The 19975-nt window shown below is 44.0% G+C and overlaps 1 protein-coding gene across 17 annotated transcripts; it reads right to left on the reverse strand.

Annotated features, from left to right (window-relative positions):
• Nucleotides 1-5148: 5148 nt before the first annotated feature.
• NFYA (nuclear transcription factor Y subunit alpha) lies at nt 5149-19933 on the reverse strand. 17 transcript variants are annotated; one of them, XR_015705702.1, is made up of 11 exons: nt 19735-19932; nt 16701-16822; nt 14962-15048; nt 12517-12663; nt 11090-11221; nt 10325-10430; nt 9648-9814; nt 8675-8848; nt 8177-8278; nt 7242-7375; nt 5149-7033 (listed from the first exon to the last, which is right to left on the reverse strand). XR_015705702.1 is itself a non-coding variant. In XM_087761960.1 (10 exons), exons 2-10 carry the CDS (start codon nt 16773-16775, stop codon nt 7322-7324), a joined length of 1038 nt encoding a protein of 345 aa, XP_087618086.1. In that variant the 5' UTR covers nt 16776-16822; nt 19735-19933; the 3' UTR covers nt 5149-7321. The 17 variants fall into 17 exon arrangements, 16 of the variants coding, with proteins under 16 accessions (XP_087618086.1, XP_087618085.1, XP_087618083.1 ...); XM_087761960.1 differs by having other exon boundaries at nt 5149-7375; nt 9648-9808; nt 19735-19933; XM_087761959.1 differs by having other exon boundaries at nt 5149-7375; nt 14965-15045.
• Nucleotides 19934-19975: the final 42 nt, after the last annotated feature.

Below are 19975 nucleotides of genomic sequence, written 5' to 3' on the forward strand. Positions count from 1 at the left end.
TGTTACGCTTAGCTGTGGAACCACATTCAGGAATGGTCTAACTTACGTACGAGCAGCCTCTGGACATCTGGGACATCACAAACCTGGCCATGCTTCAGATAAGCCTGACGGAGACAGCTAGTTAGTGACCTAGTTCTGTATCGGCTGTTGAACAGCGGTGTAGACCTGTATCTGGCTGTCTCACACGTCCTCCCAGCTTATCTTGCATTTGATGGTAGCAGGAAATAAAGTTGCGGCATTCTAGGAACGGGGCATATCAGATGGGCAGGGCACAGCTGACGGGATGTAAGCGGACAGGAGTTTTTTCTGAAACTGAGGCTATCGGTCAACATGTTCCAGTGCCTCCAGACATCTCGTCTGTCCTTCTACAGGACAGCTAGTTAAAACTCACTCTAAATCTCAACATTCTCTGCAGCCTATGCTGAAATAGTTATTTGTTTCTTTGTCTCACTTCAAAAGCAGTAAACGCTAAGAGGACCATTTTCATCTCTAAGAGGGAATAAATGAATATCCATATGACTAATGGCTGGGCACCTTCATCTGTTACCTCCTGTTCACTGCAAAGAGCTCTTGCCCTAAGTGTACTGTAAGAACATAACAATCATATAATAAATTATAAATTATACTCTAGAGATTCTGCTACAATCATCATAGTACTATGCCATCTAAGCACTTTCCTGTAGCAGTTTTGCAAATTGGGTAAAATTTGCCATATCCATAAGAAGCCATGGAGATTTGATCAAAAGACAGAGATGAAAAGGATGATGCTTTATTAGCCACTGTGTAAACCCTACCGTTCTGCTCCATGTCTTGAAAGCCCCACAGAAAGCAAAACGGGAAAGTAAACTGAATTTTGGATATACTGCTTGAGCAGAAAAGTACAGAGACCAATGAGTCTCCTGCTAGACAAAACAAAGCTGGCTCATTCATACCTTTCCTCTTCCTCTGGAAGTAACTGAAACATGAAAATGTTTTTGGAACAACAATTGCCTCTAACTCCTCCAAATACAAAGAATCAGCAAAGTATTGTTGCACGAAGAACCTAAAGAAAGAGAAAACCCAGCACTTACCAACCCTATTCACATTATTAATACAAAATTTTATTCATTCTGTTCACTTGAGAATACCTGTTCAATTGTTCTCAACTTCCTGCCTTACTTCTTGCCCCTGCCTAGCAATTGCAAAATAATGATTACCAGAGAGGAAAACTGAGCAATAAAGGACGAGATCCTGGCAACCGTGACTAGCCCAAGATTAGCAGATGGAGAAACTTCTCTGCAAAGTGAGGGATTGCTTTAAATTAGTCTGCTCGTGTTCCTGTTAGGGAACTGAAAAGAATTTCAAATTAAGAATAAAGCAAAAAAGCTGTAAAAATCAATATCCAAGTGGCTTTGTAACCAGATAACCTATTATGTGCTGAGGGCATTCCCTCCAGGCCTACAATCCCTGCTTACTCCCTTGGGCCACTGCCCTTCGTGCTCTTCTGCATTCAAGAATCTTCAGCTGTGAGGTCCTTGAGGATTTATTCTGCTCTATTTGCCAACAATCACACTTCCAGCATTTCTGCATTTCATCACAGTTGCAGAGCTGAAAACCAGGCCAGCTTTCCTCAGGACCCACTCCGACTGCCAGCCTGTGGGGGCTTTGCAGCACGTAACGGCGTCTCACTTAGCAGGCCAGATCCTGGACCTTCGGCAGAGGGAAGAGGCATCTTCAGAAGGTATTTCCAAACAGCAGGACCTAACTGGATGCTCTGAACTGCCTGCTGGAAGAACTTCTGTCTCACTTGTGGGGACACCATACCCCCTCATTTAGACAGCTAACGTGGGTGGTGTGGTTATGCCCTATTACAACTGGCATTAGAAGTACACCCCAGTTTTCCATTGGAGCTCTGGCACCACTTCAGTGTGGCTAAATACAAACTCATTCAAGTTTTAGGGATAGTGTAAAGATGTCACTCACAGGTGGTTCACTTGGAAAACACCATTAAGGCATCCAGTGCAGCAGAAAGAAACATAATAGTGTTTGGGGTAAAACTTGCCTTTTTCGTTCTGTTTGTTGCCAGCTAGTGATATTCACGTGTGCTTCAACCTTTGCTAGCAGAGATGCTTTTGCACCAGCGAGGGCAAAACCAGGCCCCCAGAACGGCAGTAGTGACCACTGTTCTTTCAAGAACATAGCATATAGCTACAAACACCGGCGAAGTTCAGTGTATCCCTTCTAAAAGAGTGCCTATCCCGAGAACACAGGAAAAAAAAATAGGCAGAACATAACATTTTTCTTTTTTAAATGACTGCTTTTAACCCAGAGAGCTTTGCAAACTGTAAACATACACAGGAACTGTTTCAACGCTACTATAACATACAACTACTGGATACCACACAAAGATGACCTACCAGTGCGGGACCTCAGCCTTGATAAAAGTATTTATGTTATCGTAGTGCATGTTTAAGTTACAATACTGCTGAGAGATCCTGAGCAGCACGCGTGGAAGAAACCGCATGCCTGAGAGGGATTAGCAGGCAGACATGGAAACTCTCTCTTAAACCTTTCAAAGCCTGCCCAATCCTCCTAAAAGTTCCTTTTGTGCCAAAACACAAGAAATAAGCTCTTTCTAAGGGTGTCCATCCAGTCACATTTGGCCAAAAACGATAATGACATGATACTTGCGAATCTGGGGACGAGAAAAAAGTGCCTTCCTGGAAGGTAGCCAAGAATAGAAAGGAACTTAGAAAGAAGAGCATTTGGGTAACGTGAAGTTGGATTGTCGTCCCTTACACTTATGCAACCCTGTGCAGATTCCACTGCTGCACCCACAGGACACTCCCTGTGCTCCAGGGCAGCTTCTGCAGAATCACTACATTCTTCCGCATGGCCTTTCAGGGATAATTATTCAATGCAATGAATCCCGCAGCAAGCATGCAGAGACCGAAATGTCACTGAGGCACGCTGAGCATCATGTCAACAGATATCCAGGGGCTGGCTAGCTATGGAAGGGACATAGCGTGACTGTTAGGCGTATTTCCCTTAATGACTAGAATGGTAATGTCTCTTTCAAACGGTAATTGCTGTGCATCGTTTCCTCCCAGTCCAGACTCACCGAACATTTTCCCCACACTCGAAGGACACAAAAAAGCAACGCTGGCCAGCTCAAAGCTGCCTTCCTTCCCTCCCCCAGCTCAGCGAGGCCATTTCCCAACTCCAGGAGCATCACAGCAGCTTCCCTCAGAGCTGAGGCAAGGCCTCCTGCCGTCCTCCCTGCAGCCCTTCCTCAAACAACCCGGCCATCTTGAGGCACCACCCCAGCCTGTGAGGAAGAGCAGCAGGGCAAGATGGAGGCCTTCTTCACCAGCCAATCAGAGGTGTCCCAGAGCAACACCCATCCAATGAGCACCCACGGGTGGACACCCCAGCTTTCCTCAGCCAATCAGCTTCCAGCACTCAGCAGCAGCCAGGAGGGCAGCGCAGTCCCCTCAGGCAGCAAGATGGCAGGACAGGGATGGAGGGGAAGACGAACACCAAGATGTCCGGGCGCTTCCCCACGGGGCAGAAGTGCAGCAGGGGCACCCAGCCATCCCCCAGGGTGGAGGCAGAGCTGACCCCTTCTCCTCCCTGCTCTCATGGAGGGCAGGAAAGCTCACTGGCTGCCTAGGTGTTTCTGAGCGGTGCTAAAACCGCCGCCTGCCCTCACCGCTCCGTGTCAGCGCTGCCACTTGACGGAAAAGAGCACAAGGTCTGACAAACAGAGCCAAAGCTTGTTCTTGGTTTATAAATTTTTATTAGCTGGATAGTGTACACAGTACTTACAATTGCATCTATTAAAGACCAAAATACACTTGAAAAAATGCATCATATAAAAAAAATTATAAACTTTTAACTATATACAAACTTTGCCTTACATTACGTTAATCTCAGTACCCTCCCACACCCATTCACAAAGATCTTCTCCCCCCCCTTTTTAACATGCAAGGCCTTAAAGCCATTTAGCATCACTTGAGGACCATTTTCCACATCCCATTCTTTACACTCATAGAAAACTGGGTTTTGATCGGTTCGCTGCTCCAGTGCTCTCTGGGTCAATCGGCCACGTTTCTCGTTCTCCCCGAGCCTCTTCTTTTATCCTCATCCACTCTTTTATGCACTCCCAAAGTGGAGTTTTTGCTCAAGTGCAGCCAATCCACAAAGAAGTCTCATTTAATTACTGGAGAGGTTTGAACTTGATGACGTCTCCAATTTAACAAATTCACCCAGGAAAAGAAAGGAGACTTTTTGGTAACATGGTGTTGACCGACAACTCCCATCTCACCAAGCAAACACTTCTTTTAGAAGTGAATACACATAACCCAAAGCAAATGAAAAATATGACAGTAGCACTCAGGCTTTCACATCACTATTTAAAGTATTAACGGTAAGACTTCCTATATAACACAAATCCATAGATCTTAATACACATTCTACAACAACAGATCAGAGAACCTATATATGAAGGGCTTATTGGGAAAAAAAGTTCTAGCTGTTTTGAAGATTACAAGTTCTTTAAGAAAAGAAGTAATTACTCATTAAAAAAAATACCTATGTCAGAGCAATAATCTTGCTTCCCTAACTTCCAACTCTCAGAGGGGGTTCTCCAGAGATTAGCCATCAGTTGAAGAGCAGAAACATTACGGAGAGACTGTCTTACTCCAGCACAGAAATACTCCTCCAGCACATGAATATTCCACTGACAAAATGTACAGATGATCTAAAAAAATATTTACAATAATGCTGCAAATTCAACTAAAGCAAATCTGTTATTCCTTCAGTAAGAGAGAGCTACATATTTCCTGAAATGGGTGACCTCACAAGAAATGCTAGGTGAGGCTTTCATAGTTGCCAACTGAAGAAAGTAAGCACCATGCTCTAACTGGCCAAGTATTTTAAGGCGGAAGCAACCAAAGGCACCGAAGATGCCACCAATGCAATGGAGGTAAAGAAATGCCTTTTGAATCATTAGAAAAAAATCCTAATGTAAGATTTGTGAGCAGAGCATTAGATTACTAATATAATTTAAGACAAAAATCAAAAGAAAGACGATTCATTTGCATGTCAAGAATGAGGCCATCTCCTCCCATAGCTGCAGGTGTCAAACAGTTTCTTTCCCAGCTTCGGTTCACCATGTCAGCTGTGGTAAGGGCAAGAACATGGAACTGAAAATTCAGAAAGAAAATGAACTGAACTCCATTTAGAAAATCCAGCTGTCTAACTACAAATACCAAATTTGCATTTCTTCTTTGTTCTTTCACCAGCTTTGTACCTCCACAGATGGCTGACCTAACATTGTCATCCTTAGTATCAAGACAGGCATATTCTTCCTCCAAAATTGCCTGCTGGCAGTGTACAAGCTAACATTTCTCCACGTTTCTGCTCCCTCCTCTTGCATTCCTTCCCATCTTCTCCTACTCTTAGGTCTAGTATTTTTCTCTTCTATCCAAAGCAAATAGAATTTTCAAGGCTCTGTCTTTTTGTATCCTCCCAGTCTTCTAGAACTTGCTAATTTGTCCTCCATTTTCCATTTAGTCATAAGCTTTAGTAATGTAATGGGAAAAACATAAGAGGGAGATAACATGAGTTGTATTTTTTTCAAGTTTCATTTACTTTTTTTGGTCACTTGAAAACAGAGTTCACTGAATTTAAACCAGTCTCTCCCATCCTTGGATGCTTTCCTCAAAAACACCGCACCCTCTGCTACCTTACCTATTCAGGTTCATAATCGCCTCCCTCAATAGCAATGCCTGGCAGTATTTCCAATCCCATGCTTAACTGCCATGATGCAGTTTTGTGTTTTGCAGAACACAAAAATCGGAAGAGATGGGACTATAGCACGCAGGTGACACTCAGAAAGCCTGTAAAACTCATTCAAGATGGGAGGAGACAGGCATGGAAAGATGCAAGCATCACCTGTTAAAATGCTTATGAACTACAGCTTCCATCCCCAAATTTCAAATCAGTAAGAATGGAGCAAGCTTAAAATCTGTAATGAGCTACGGAATTAAAGATAAAGTAAAGATGTTTTGTCGAGATACTCAGCCAGAAGCCAGCTATAGGTCATGAAAAAAATCCTTTTTTTAAAATCCAAGTACTCCTCCTTCATTAAGTGCCACTTTTTTTTTTTTTAATTTAAAGAGGCTAGTCTATAAAAAGCCCAAAAGGTTCATCAATATCTGCCTTCATTTGTTCTTCAACAGTCATTCAGTTACATCAGGATGAGCTGAGTTGAATTGCCCTATGATTCTGCTGTCACGAAACAATCCCTCACTCTGTGTAGCACGAGAGAACTGTAGCACTGATTTAGAACAGACATCAAGAAACACTGTCACAAACACGGTCAAGTGCCAGCACTCTGAGATTGCAGATTTTATGTCTTTTGGAGGAACCATGCACTGGACCGGCACGTTAGAAGGAAGATCAAAAAAAGAAAGCCTTTGGAAGAGACTCATTTAGAAGCTTTAATCCTTTTGTACTAGCATCCACTTTTCTTCCAAAGCAACAACCACTGGCAACAAACATACCAAAAAAAACCAAGAGATTGCTTTTACTGTTTAAATCCTTATCCCCACATCACCCTCTCCTCTCTTACTTCTTGGAACAGATACACGACATATCAAGTCCTGTAATAATCTTGAAATATTTCTACCGTTGTGACTGGATGGCTGAACTTTTCCCGGAGAAGAGCTTGATGTTCACATATTTTACAAGGTGGAACTTAAAAGAACCCCCTTCAGTTTCTGCCAGTTTCAGAAGTGCAGATACAACAACAGGGAACAGTCCAGTTGATAATAAAGTCCAAAGGTGTAAGGAGTAGACGTAAATAACAAGTCTCTGCTGGGAAAACAAAGTATTGTGGTGTAGCCACCTCAGTGCTGGTTGCTATAAACTGGATTCTGTCTCTGTACAGAAGGGCCGTAACTCCAAGAGGTCTTTGCTGGCCCTGCTTCAGCACGCCAGCGTTATTGCTGATCACTGAGTCCGTGGCACACTCTCACCCATGGCCAATCTTAATGCAACAGAAAAAAAAAAAAGGCATGAGCAGTCAGACTCTGAAATCCCTGTGCTGGGTCAGAAGAGTATACCAAGAAAGTCGGTAAGTTTCTATTTGTTGAGTCAACCGCAGTTAAAATCTCGGCCACGTACTGAAAACGTGGTGCTCATTCTGTAGAAAAGGATAGGCTGTGATATGGCGATTGTCCCACTGAAAGACTCACTTGATGCACTGGAAAGGTAGGACAGACTTGCAGAAGGGACGGGAATTCTATTCAGTTATTTTTTTTTCCTTGAGCAGTGGTTAGGAGACTCTGATCATCTGTGTCATTGCTTCTTCATTGGCCTGGGTTGGATCCTACAGATTCAAAATACATATCGTTGTAAATTTAACATTCTTCCTTAACAGCAGAGAATCACGCACAACTCTACCAAGAGGAGATCCTCCTGCCCCCTCCCTTGATCTCCAAACATGCCATTTTTCCTGGGTTTTACAGGCCAGTCTAAGAGAATGGGAGCTATAAATCCTAACAGTTCCTAGTAATGTGCTGTTTCTGGTAATAGGGAAGACCTAGTACTGGTCTAGTATTTGGGAAGGATTCCACTTCAGCATAGGAAATATTCTTCCGCTAAAGCCGCAGGACTGCTATAAAGCACTAATCAACACCAGAATTTGCTAATTCTACTCTGTTGTGTCCCTTCCTTTGAAAACCTGTCTTGCACTTTTAACGTAAATCAATGTGCAGCTAAGAATCAGATATTCACATTTTTTTAATTTTCCATGTAAGACAAGGTGTCTCTACCTTTAAATCATATGCTAAAAAAATACTTCTGGTAACCAACCAGAAAGGCTGCAAAGACTGTATTCCTTAGGACAAACAAATACAAGCATTCTCTGTTTATAAAACAAAGTGAATACATTTCTATCAATATTACTGTAATTCAATTACTCAAGGCAAACAAACACTTGCTCTCTACAAGAAGCGAGACAGAAGGTTTCTTTAGAATGCCTGAAACATAAATTCAAAGGCAGAGAGGGACAAAGGTCAGCAGCCTAGCGCAAAAAAGAACAAACAAAACATCACAAAGACACCTCTACAGTGTATTCTGAAGAACTGAAAGTGGCAGTTGTCCAAAGAACAGACAAAATCCTACTTACCTGCATATGAGGGCTGTCTTTTTCCTTTGGTGAGAAGAAACGTCCACCTTCTCCCCGCTTCCTGGCCATGGCATGACGATGCCGAGATTCATGCAAGTATTTCTGCACCAGTATGAAGGAGGTTAATGAGAGGCCAGCCTACTTCTAGTTCAGTACTTTCAGCAGGGGAAATTCCTGACCGCTAGAGAAGCCTACCCCGTCCCCACCCTTCCCCCTCCCCGAAGACAGAGGGTTTACAGTAAATGCCCATTTGCAATACAGCTACATACAGATTCAACAATTAAAAGCATGCAAAGGGAGCAGGACTGCCATCAAGGGACTTAAAAAAAAAATTACTCTAATGTAGCTTAGGAAAAAACAAAACAAAAAAAACTCCAAACAAACAAACAAAAAAAAATGCAAAGAACACCAAGATTCCAGTCCTCATTTTCCAGCACAGGTGGTTTCTGTGCCTTTCTCAGAGAGCAACCCTGTATTAGATCTGAGTTATATTCTCACCCTTCTTTCTTTGGGAATTTTTCCCTCTGCTTCAAGCTTAGCACGTGCCTGCCTCCTCTTAAGGATCCGGTGATACTGCTTGGCATTTACATAGAGGGGCTCTTCTTCCAGCATTTCTGCTCCAGGCAAAGGTATTCTCTGGATGGCTGGTACTGACCCAGCTCCAGGTACCATCTGCTCAGAGAAGAGTATGTTTTTAGTACTTGCAGCTCAGAACACAAAGTGAATGTAAAAAAGTAATTAAAAAAAAGTTAAAATGGAAAGTGTTTAGGTTTTGTTCAGATAACGCACTTACTTAAATTGAAAGAAGTAATAAAGTTGTTCTCAAACTGCAGAACAAACTTAAACAAATCAATTACACATCAGTTCTGCTTTGTTGGGTTTTTTTTCTGATAATGGTAAAATTTCAACTCCACATACAATTCTATGACCATGTTACTGCTTCCTGTACAACTAAGCATACAGTTATTGCTTCCCTTTCTTTTTGGTTATAATTTATATGACAATTTCAGAGCATTTCTTAAGCAACTATTACTTGTAGAGCTGCTGACATCTAGTGGGGACAAACAGTGAAATTCACATTAAAAGGCGTCACACTACAAGGAAATAAGAATTGGCAGGAAAAGCCCTCTTACGAATCAGAAAAACAAATACTAAGGGATCCTCAAGAAAAGCAATAGCTGATTCAATATTTTTAAACCTCTACTTATCAGTTAACAGCTTATTTTGAATTTCAGTTTCTAGATTTCTCATCTCAATAGTCCGCTGTGGGAGAAAGAAAGTACAGAATACACAGATCACAATAGGACACAGGCCATTAAAACTGAAAACTTAGAGTGTTTAAACTTTAAACTAATGGTAGCTACTGAGAAGATGGACCGCGTTAAGGTGACATGAAGGTCAGACAACACTTTGTGTTCAGACATCTTAAACCTTAACCTTTAAAAAGGTCAATGGAAAGTTAAACACATACCATAACCATTCCACCTGAATTGACAACATTTCCAGCCACTGGCAGGGTCACTGTCACAGTCCCTTGTCCACTACTGGTTGTATTGGTGTTGGCTCCCGTTTGGACAATTTGTGCTCCAGCCAAACTGGCTGCTGGAATGGTGATCATGCCTGTAACAGGGACTGTAACTTTAAGAAAATAAAACACAAAAGAAAAAAGAAAAAAAACCCAAAAACACGCACACAAAAAGAAGGGAACACCATTAGTCCCACTTCTGGTTTTTACTCATTCATCCTTCTATAACACGCAAAAAGATTTAGAAAAGCATTGCAAGTCGTTAACTAAACCCCATCACCTGGTCCTCACACTTTCTATTTTTTCCATTTCTAGCTGCACTGTAATGCCCGTGTCAGACAAGAGATCATCTACTCTAAGGTGTAAAAGCAAACTTAAGTGTTCCTATTCTAATAGCCCTTGCCAAAGAAACGAGCCATATTGTATTTTTCTGGGGAAAGAACCACAGGCTGAATTCTCATATAACACAAACATCTCTTCTTCCATTCCCTATGCCAACAGTTCGTGCCACAGCACTACTAGCATTGCAACTCAGTATTTTCTCGGACAATAATTACAAGGCAATAAAAACCTAGCAAAGAGAGATTAAGAAGTCCGGACACTTTTCACACCAAAGCTCATACCTTGCTGGAGAATGGTTCCATCAGCGTTAACTGGCTGATAGACTATGGTCTGGCCTTCAGCTGCTTGTGCTACCTGCTGTCCTTGAACTGCTATTTGTTGCTGGGTCTAAACAAAACAAAGAACACAGTAACTTTACAAACTGCTTATTTTTCAAATTTTACAATTCCTGAATTAACACATGGTGCTTAAGGTGTTTCAGGCATCTATTTCTTTTGCTTTATTACCAGCATCAAGAAATAGGATGGAGCACAAACCAATTGAATTGTAGATAAAATACCTAAAGCACATACACTTTTCCTAACAGTGTAGTATTTAATATTGAAAGAAACAACTTCTAGGTTTCCTGCCTCACTATGAATATGTTAAAGGAAGAACTATTCTGCTCAGAAATTTAATTTTGGACCTAAACAAAAGAATCGGCAGAAAACCCAGGTATGACTAGATTTCACAAAATGGCGCAAGTATGAAATTAGCAATAGTTCATGTTTTCAAGTTTTGACTAACAGACAAAAACAACCATGAACCAATAAAATACAGGAACACAATGGATAAAAACATGCAATCTGTTTATTCTGCCCCAGAGTTATGTATGAAAACACTACAAAAATACGAAATGTATTCTCAAGTTCTCCTCAATATTAATAATTCCTCCCTTTTTTTTTTTTTTTTTTTTTTTCCTTTTTTACTTAACCACACCTTAAGTCATTTGTCAAATTTCTCTTCCTATTTCTCTCAAGAAAACCCTTTCATGCTGGTGCAGTTACCTGTGTCTGGCCAGCAGTAACTGCAGTCTGTGGCTGCTGTATAATGATCTGCTGGGTCTGGCCCTGCTGCCCCTGTACCTGCACAGCCTGCCCACCTTGAATCTGAATCTGACCTGGCTGGACCAACTGAATCTGTGGAAGAAAGAGTCAGAAAGGAACATTAACTACGCCTCTTATTTCTCCCTCCTTGGCCTCAGCATTACCGAATCATCTCTGAGGATGATTGACTGTTGCAAAGAAAAAGAAAGCACTGATTCTTCTCTTTTTCCACTTTAAAATGAAGAGTTTCAATTTATTCCTCCCTGTGACACAGCAGTCACTACCATACAGAACAGAGGAAACATAACATGCTCGTGTCATTACGCCCTAGCAGTTCTCCACTGCTTACACAATAAAACGGTCAAAAGAAATAAATTATTCACATGAAACTAGGAATAATAATACTCAGGTGAAGGAAAAAAAAGACGACTAAGATTTAAGATATCTGTAGAGTGTAAATTATCCAGCATACAGAAGTACTCCTGGATATATATAAAAGTTGTCCTCAGCTTTGCAGAGAAGTCTTTCCACCAACGTGGAACATTTCTCACATTAGAAGAGAGGAACTGGGATGTGGTTTGAAGCTTGCGCTTAAAAACCCAGTTCTGGATTTTCCTCCAACAACCAGACTGTAAAGAACCTAGCACAAAATATATTGTTTTTCAACCAAAGAAATTTTAAATAAACCTCTCAAAACACCAAGACACCATGTGTGCCTTCCTGGCCTGTGCTGAACTTCATTCCTGAATCTCATTCTCAAATCACTAGAACGCTTTCGTTATGTCACTGTTACAGTTCTTCCCTTTGCTTTTGAGGAACACACTTCAAGCACCCGTTTGAATTTAAAAACTGTCTTTTAGAAAAATATTTCAAAATAATTGCTTCTAATAAAATCCATCTTCTATACCTTCTACAGTATTACCTTCTGTGCATTGGAAACATTTACGTTCACCTTCAGCCATCACATATTGGAAGAACTCAAGCACAGGAGTTATTTTCAAGAAGCTTTCTTAAATTTAAAAAAAAAAAAAAAAATTCTCTTTCTGAGCCATAAATTGAGTAGACACTAGATCACCAACTGTACTGCAAGGGCCAGTTAAAAATAAAAAAACAAAACCAACCAAACAAACCCCAAACCAACTCCAGCTGTATTTTAATGGACTTCATTTAAAAGGTTTGCACCATCCCATAAAATACAAAAATCAAATACACAAAGACTTTTTATTGCATTCTTAACACACAGCTCACTGCCAGATCCATAGCTGGAGAACAACCGTCTTTGCCCAGCTTATTTTAAGGGCGCCGAGGCAAATGTACTATCTAACAAGGTGAGAACATCGCAGTTCATGCTCCGCAACTTATCTTAAATAAAATCAGGGTTATCTCACCTGCTGCAGTCCCTGTGTTCCAGAAACCGGGACTTGCATGATTGTCTGGCCCTGACCCCCAGGCACAGCCTGCACCATGATCGGCTGGCCGGTCGACGTGATCAGCTGACCTCCGCTTACTTGTACCATTAGTGGTTGACCCTGGACCTAGGACACGGGAGAAAAAACAAACAGAACAATGAAAAAGTCTGGTGAGGTGAAGCCAGAAACTGAAGCGGCTACCACAGGAGGCTACATGCTTACCTATTTTAATGCAGCGACCAGAGAACCCGAGCACCAGCCACTAACCTGGGTTCCTAATCAGCACCAAATATCTTTAGTTTCTAAAACTTTTTCCATGATGTGCTACTGGATTTAGTAAATTATCTTTTTCTGTTGCAGGCTAACCAAAACTTGCAAGTCTAATTGCAATAAAGCATGAAAAGCATGGCTAAATTTTCCAGGCACAATAACTATCTTCATGCACAGCCCGAGAGCAAAGTGTAATAAAAGAAACTTCATTATCCACATCACTGTTACTAATCTTTAATTGGGGTTCCTAATGAGAAAAAGCTCTAAATAAGGCATTCTGGCAGAGAGATTCTGAGGTAGCTTCTACTCTATCCGACTACATGCTTACATTTCCATTTCCTAACCGATATTAGCATGCGATGTTCTTAGATAATATTTTCACGGTTATTAAGTGAAATTATAACAACATAAAATGTAGTTCAGTAGGGAAGAGTGAAAGAAAATGCGCAGCAGCCACTTCTTGGCCCAACACGGCTTACAGCGGATTTATAATTCAGCATAAGAGTCTCTGGACTCTTGGACCAGGTGCGTCTCTGGTCACTAGGAAAAAGGCCAATGAAAAGCAAAGCAAGGGGAAAACCTCTCTGTTTAAACACCCGTACCCCTAAGTCCCCAAACTCCCCAAAATATATCTTTGAAAATACCATACCTCCACAGCTTAAATGTGAAATGAGGCTTATGAACTAGGGAACCACTCTTTACCACACTCTGAGTTGTTTAGAAACAAGAGCAACGCATGATAAAAAGTCACCGAGTTCTTCAGTCTTCTCCCTGTAAGTTCCAAGAATACGCCACAGCGAACGCTTGCTCTTCAACCACGGCACACCACCAGACTAACCATCAGTACAGATTTTCAGCACATACCGAACTACCTAAAAAAAGCTTGACTTTGCATAGTTCAAATACCTTAGTGAATGACATGCTAACACATCTACGGAAACCACCACCGTGGTACCTCAGTGATCAATGCCCTACATAGAATACTGCGACTCTACGAGTCACCCGATACCCTCGCGACACCGTTCTGTTCCTCAACCTTGTACCTATCGCATACAAGTCCCTATCAAACATCCGTAGTACTTGTTCGGAATTACACCACAGAGAGAGAGAGATAAGCATGCTCATGTCAGCCACAGAGAAGCACAGTCAGCAGTACAATATCCCATAAGCAGAAAGAAAAAGGATACATTCCAGGATTCTTGTTAATGTATTAGAGCAAGCCAGGAAAAAAAGGGGGGGGGGGGGGGGGCACATAATAACGATGAGGAGGCCACAGTGACGCAAGCAATTCAAGTCAGCCAGCTTTTCTTATTTTAACTCTGAACATAAAAAATGCTGTGTTCAACTTTGCACCTGGCAAGACCATCCTAGCCTCCTGCAACTCTCCTCCTCTGAAGAATTAAAAAACAAACAAAACGAAAATATTGAGTGAAAAATGCACTACTGAACTGCTACAGCTACCCCGGGTTTATCAACTCCTTTAAAAGCCTTCTACGTGAGCTAGCGAAATGAAGTTTGCAAGACAGAAAATACTTCACATTGAAACAAATCAGGGTTTGAAATAACCTTGCATTTCTTCCCACTCTGTGATGTATTTACTGTTAGGATACACACTTCTCCTGGGTTTCCCTGGGTTGTTCACACGTAAATAAGAACTCGGATCTCTCCATCTAAGAGGCCGATATTGTCCCCAGGTGCCCTTTTTAATCACAGATGAAGGTTTCACTCTTCCAGCTCATGGTCATCCACCACCCCTCTGTCTGTCTTTCATGTAGTGAAGACACAGAACTGCTCACAGTGCAGATCAGAAATCCAATCTCCTTGAAACTACAGGAAATCTTTGGGTTATCTCTCTTGACTGTTACTTTCTCATCTTGGTGTTTTTTCCTTTTAAGTCCCATTTCAATCACTATTCACTTTCAGAATTACAGCAGCAGGAATTCATGCATGCATCAGGGTTTCTGGCATGCACCTGAGATCCAATGAAAAGCTATCACCTTGGCTCTTCAGGGAAAACCCTACAGCTAGCATAAAGCACAGATACTACCGCTAACAAGTGTTCCTGTTTCAAACCCTGGAAAAAACACAGCATTAGATATGTGGCGATGGTGAGAGTCATGCAGTGCTCACAAACACAATTAGAGAGATCACCACTACCTGGAGGGTCTGGACTTGCTGGCCTGAGGCGGATGCCACCTGGGCCTCAGTCTGCAACTGGACAGCAGTGACACCACCCTGCTGCTGGGAATAGGAACAGGAATAGCTTGAAACATGGAAAAGCACAGCTCTGACAAGAGACAATGACACTTTGCTGGAAGAGGGTGAATTTAAAATTCATACACACTGCTCTTGGAACATAAGGAATGTGAATACGTTTAGCAAACCTAAGAATGGAATACCATCAAGACTGCATACGATACTGACAGGCTTCAATCTCCCAAACAAAAATGACTTACAAAGAACATGAGAGATTATTTTGCAGAATTTAAACTCTCAGCTTCAGTGTTTTAGACTTCTACCTTTCTGATTAATGTTTCCTTTCACTGCCCAGGTCTCTCACTGTGAAGGGATTCCAGATTTTCGTCAGACGTGTTAGCTGCAATAAAGGCCATAAACTCTGTTCTGTGCAGAACAGCAGCACAGATGACTACAGCCTAAGCTTTGTCTACGTCACCCCTGCATCGATGTCTTCCCAGCACTGACCTTGAAGGACAATCTTGAGAGGTTGCAAGAGCAGTTAAATCTAAAAGCCTTTTCTATCTTTAGCCTCTTTAGTAAGAGTCCCAAAATAATCTGTGTTAACTGTGTTAGCATTTGGGAGATGAAGGACATCTCTCTACCAAAAGCTGTACTACAACAGGCCTGTTAAAAAATTCTATTTTAGAAAAACATTTCATGTCAAATACAACACAGGCTTTAAGAGCACGTACTAAAAATGAAACCTGTTTTTACCTCCTTTTTACCTACAAAGTGTCAATAAAACCAAAGATATCTTTGGTTATCTGCTGGAAGCAGGTATTTTTGATGATTATTAATATGTAATTTTTTAACCTCAAGTACAATCTTGTTCTGACTCAAAAAGTCAACTTCAACTAAGTTCAATGGAAGAAGCTGGTCCCCGCTATCAAACACTCAGATAGGCTGATGACAAAGCAAAGCGTATCTCACTAAAAACATAATCCAGTGGCTCATTCATTTGCATGACAAACTAAGAAACTCCTCTTGCCTTGAACTAGAACAAACATAAACAGCTCATCTGAAAATGCATTACTATATCCGAATGGGTGAAGCTTAACAGTAGAAATCTGTAAGCCCTTAAAAACCCCAGCCCTCCTCATCTGCACGTTATAACATGAACTAGACACTTCTTTCTGGAATGGATGAATTCATCCAAAGCTACACGGTTTGTTGCAATTCCTGTACCGTGTGTGCATTTTGATCCAAACAAAGGATCTCAATAAATACTTCTTTTGAGAAAGCTGGAGAAAGCCTCTATGGGCTTGAACAAAACCTATTTCAATTTTGGGAGGAATCTACATTGTTCCTTGTGGACAACTGTTTATATTAATATTCTGTTTCCTCCACTTCCAGAGAGGATTTATTACTTTCCTCATGTCACTACCAGTTTGCAAACTCCCTACCTACACTGAAATTTGGTAACTTGTATACCTGCAATTCTATTAATTTAATAATAAGTATTTTTTAAAAACATATTTACTCTGACTTCACGTCAAGTCAGATCACTGACCACTGATCAGGTGACAGAAGCAGGTAAGCGCATATGCAGACAGCATCATGAAGCATCTTGCTGGTTCTGTGAAACTCTGAAAAGCACAGACAGATTCGTAACTCAGCGCTGGCAATGCCAGCTCACACATTATCACTTTCCATACCTGCTGCTGAATCTGTCCAGCCTGCACAACGATCTGCTCGGTGGAACTGTTACTATTCGCTGTGTACTGCTCCATAGTGCTTCAGTTCCAATACGGCAAAAGGCACACCTCAGCCTGCGTATCTGGCGAGACAAGTTAAAAAAGCACGTGGTTATTGTCCCAAGGTTTGAAGATTAGCACTGTCTTACAATAGCTGAGAAGCAAACCATCTGCTGACACTGAGGTCAGAATCACACAAAGAGCCGTTGTTTAATCAAGGACCTACCTCTTTCATAATGTCACCTTACTTTCATTGAGTAACAAAACTAGAATTGTCCTTTCAAGAACATGTAACTTGACTGAGAAGCAAAAGTTTCTCAGTCTTAATTCTGTCATTATCTTCAGTGAATCAAATAGTAGCTACGATCCTGTTTCTCTTCCTGTTTTACCCCTCGAGTCCGCGTATTCTGGGCTAGAGAGTTGCCTACACTGCATATTGGTAGAGGAGAGGGGTGTTAGCACTAAAAAAACCTGACAAAATACAAAGTTGAGGTGTAAAACCAAACTACATTTCAAGAATTCTACAAAGCTAAGTGAAACTGTCTCTCCTTCCCCAACTACGCAGCACTCCCTCCCCATATCTCTTTCTTCTCTTCCTACTTTCATACATTTTGAAAATAGCCAGCAGACTTCTCGCTGCTCCCAGCCTTTTACTGCCTCTCATTTCTTGGACCCTTGCCTACACATATGAAGAACATGCTGTTGAAATAAAATCCTTAGTTCCATTACCTCCTTCTCCCTCACATCTCTTCTCTTCTCGTTGATCAACGAGGGAAGAATTCTTACCATTCCTTTTAATGAGGTATTTGATTTATGCTATGACTGAACAAGTACCTGCTACATTAGTGAAAAAGCAGCCTGTAACTTTCATCTTTGAAGTCTAAAGCAACAAAAACCCAGGCCCCTTCAGTTTTCAAAGAAATGCACGCAAAATTTACTCACAACTTTAACTAACTGTAACTGTTGCTGTGGTTACTCCTGTCGTGATACCTCTCACACTTCCTGCTCTTTAACTTTGAAACATCCCTTGTACTTCAGTCTTGCATTTATCCTAAGAACACTTCATTTTTTCAACTTACTCCTCACCATGACCTAAGAAAACAGGCAGTGATTTTACATTTTGTTGTTTTCTAACCCTGGAGATCACAAAGATGATCTCAGTCACAGCACTGAAAGGCACTACGTTTTACTGCAATTTTAACTCTATCCTTGGCCCATTTAGTAACAGTTTTTCACAGCCTGCCAGAATAAAATGAGAAATATCCTTTCTGAAGATGATACTGCCTACCAAGGTCCTCATTTCAATTTCGCACTGCATACTTAATTTCTGCCCTAAGTGCCTGTGGGCCTGTCAGAAAACAGCTCCCACATTTCATTCGTCAGGGCGTATTTCAACAGCAAGCAGAGGATGCCAGTAAATTGTATTTGCCAAGTTCTCTGGCTTCCTGAACGCCAGAACCAAGAATCAAGCACAGGCGTAGCTCTACTTGCGAATGCTTCTCCACAGACCCCGTATCAAGCCCCTGTCTTGCTTACTTAAAATATTAGCAGCATTGTAGGCCTAACTCTGCACCAGCCGTGGCTAGCCAAAGTTAGAAGACTTTACATGTGCTGGATCGTAGTCCTCCAAGGGATTACTTCATTCCCTTCGTTAAAACGCAGAGCACCAGCGTTACTATAGCAAAGTTAAATTTTAAAGATCAGTCATCTGCTTCAATGGCTTGCTCCTCCCGCAGCTGGTCTCACCGCTTGGCTCCTCCTCGCTAGGCCCCTGTCCGCTGCGAAAAGGACTCAGTGTTCCAGCTCTATACGTTCCTATACGTATGAGGCTACAGGAGCTGCATCAACAACAGTTTTCTTGGCAGAGAGGCTATGCCAAGAACTAACTAGGGTGCTAAACTGTGCTAGGACTTGAGTTAGCTTGAAAGCAGCATTTTAAAACGCGTTGCACCCTGAAGCAACGTCACTGAATTGGCAGAAGCTTCCAGGGCAGACCCCGTCCATCTGCCCGGTGATCGCTGTCCTCCAAGGACGCCGGCGGAGGGCAGACGCCCACGCCAAGCCAAAGGCGGGATTTACCTGAAGGGATTTACCTGAACAGCAGACGGGCCGCAATCTCACCTCCCCCTGTTGGGCCGAACACCACACGCGGTACCCAGGTTCCGTTTCCCACCTCCGTATCACCCGCGCAAGTCACGGAGGCCACCCGGGGACGCCTTTATTTCACTGCAGCAAGGCCCAGGCGCGGGGTCGCTCCCGGCGGGCAGCGCAGGCCGCGCCGCGCCCGGGCGGAGGGGGCGATGCCCTGCAGCGCAGGGAGGAGGCAGGGAGCGGCGGGGCGCCGGGCTCCGCCAACGGGGCGGCTTCTCCTCACGGGGGAGCACGTGGCCGCCGACATTCGGCGCCCAGGTGGGCTCCGGGCAGGCGGGAGGGGCGGCCTGCGCCCGCTCCGCCGCCGGGTGGCAGCGCCGGGGAAGGGGGGCAGCGACCCGCCCGCGGCGGCCTCCCCGCACCTCCCCCGGGCACGGCGGGGAGGAGGAGGAGGAGGGGCGGCCCGGGCTGCCCCCGGCCCCTCCGTCACCAGGGCCAGCGGGGAGGCTCCGCTCCGCTCCCCCCGCCCGGCCGGCGGAGGGCGGGGCCCTGCCGCCTCCCGTCCCAGCGGCCCCGCGCGGGCAAAGCCTGGCCCCGCCGGGGGAGGCCGGGCCCGCCGCGCGCCTCCCCTCAGCGGCCCCGGCCGCGGCCGCGCGTTCTCCTCCTCCGCCGCTGCCGCCCGTGGCCCCGCGCCCGCCCCCCCCGGCGCGCCCCGCCCCGGGCCCGCTCCTCCCGGTGCGCCCCCCCCCTCCCCGGAGGAGCCGGGCCGCGGCTCCTCGCCGCCCCCGGCGCCCGGCCGGCCGGCCCCGGCCCTGCGCGCGGCCTCCTGACTGGCCACTCGGCCCCGCCAATCCCGGCGCTGGGGCCGGCGCTCGGGGGCTCCATATTGGCTGCTCGCACTCACCGTGCCTCGCTCCCCCGGTTCGGGTCCCGCGCTGATTGGCTCCGCTACCGGTCCCCGAAACCCAATCAGCGCCTCCACTCAGCCGCCGCGCAAAATGGCGCCCAACCCCGAACAAAGGCAGGGGAGGGGGCGGGCGCGGGCGGCGCAGGCGCGCGGCGGCGCCCGCCCCGGTGGCCCCGCCTCCCTCGCCGCGGCCCTGGGCGCCGGGCCCCGCCCCCCCGCGCCCCGCCCAGCCGCGGCG

This window comes from Nipponia nippon, unplaced genomic scaffold (assembly GCF_047370975.1).
Source record: "Nipponia nippon isolate SJK-2023a ecotype South Korea unplaced genomic scaffold, ASM4737097v1 scaffold_25, whole genome shotgun sequence".
Classification (NCBI taxonomy): domain Eukaryota; kingdom Metazoa; phylum Chordata; class Aves; order Pelecaniformes; family Threskiornithidae; genus Nipponia; species Nipponia nippon.

Coding starts and splice junctions, on each gene's coding strand:
- NFYA (XM_087761954.1), bottom strand. CDS start 16,775: ATGGAGCAGTACACAGCGAATAGTAACAGTTCCACCGAGCAGATCGTT. Junction 11,222..12,516: donor GAACACAGGGACTGCAGCAG/GTGAGATAACCC, acceptor TTTCTTCCACAG/ATTCAGTTGGTCCAGCCAGG. Junction 8,279..8,674: donor AAATTCCCAAAGAAAGAAGG/GTGAGAATATAA, acceptor ATACTGGTGCAG/AAATACTTGCATGAATCTCG.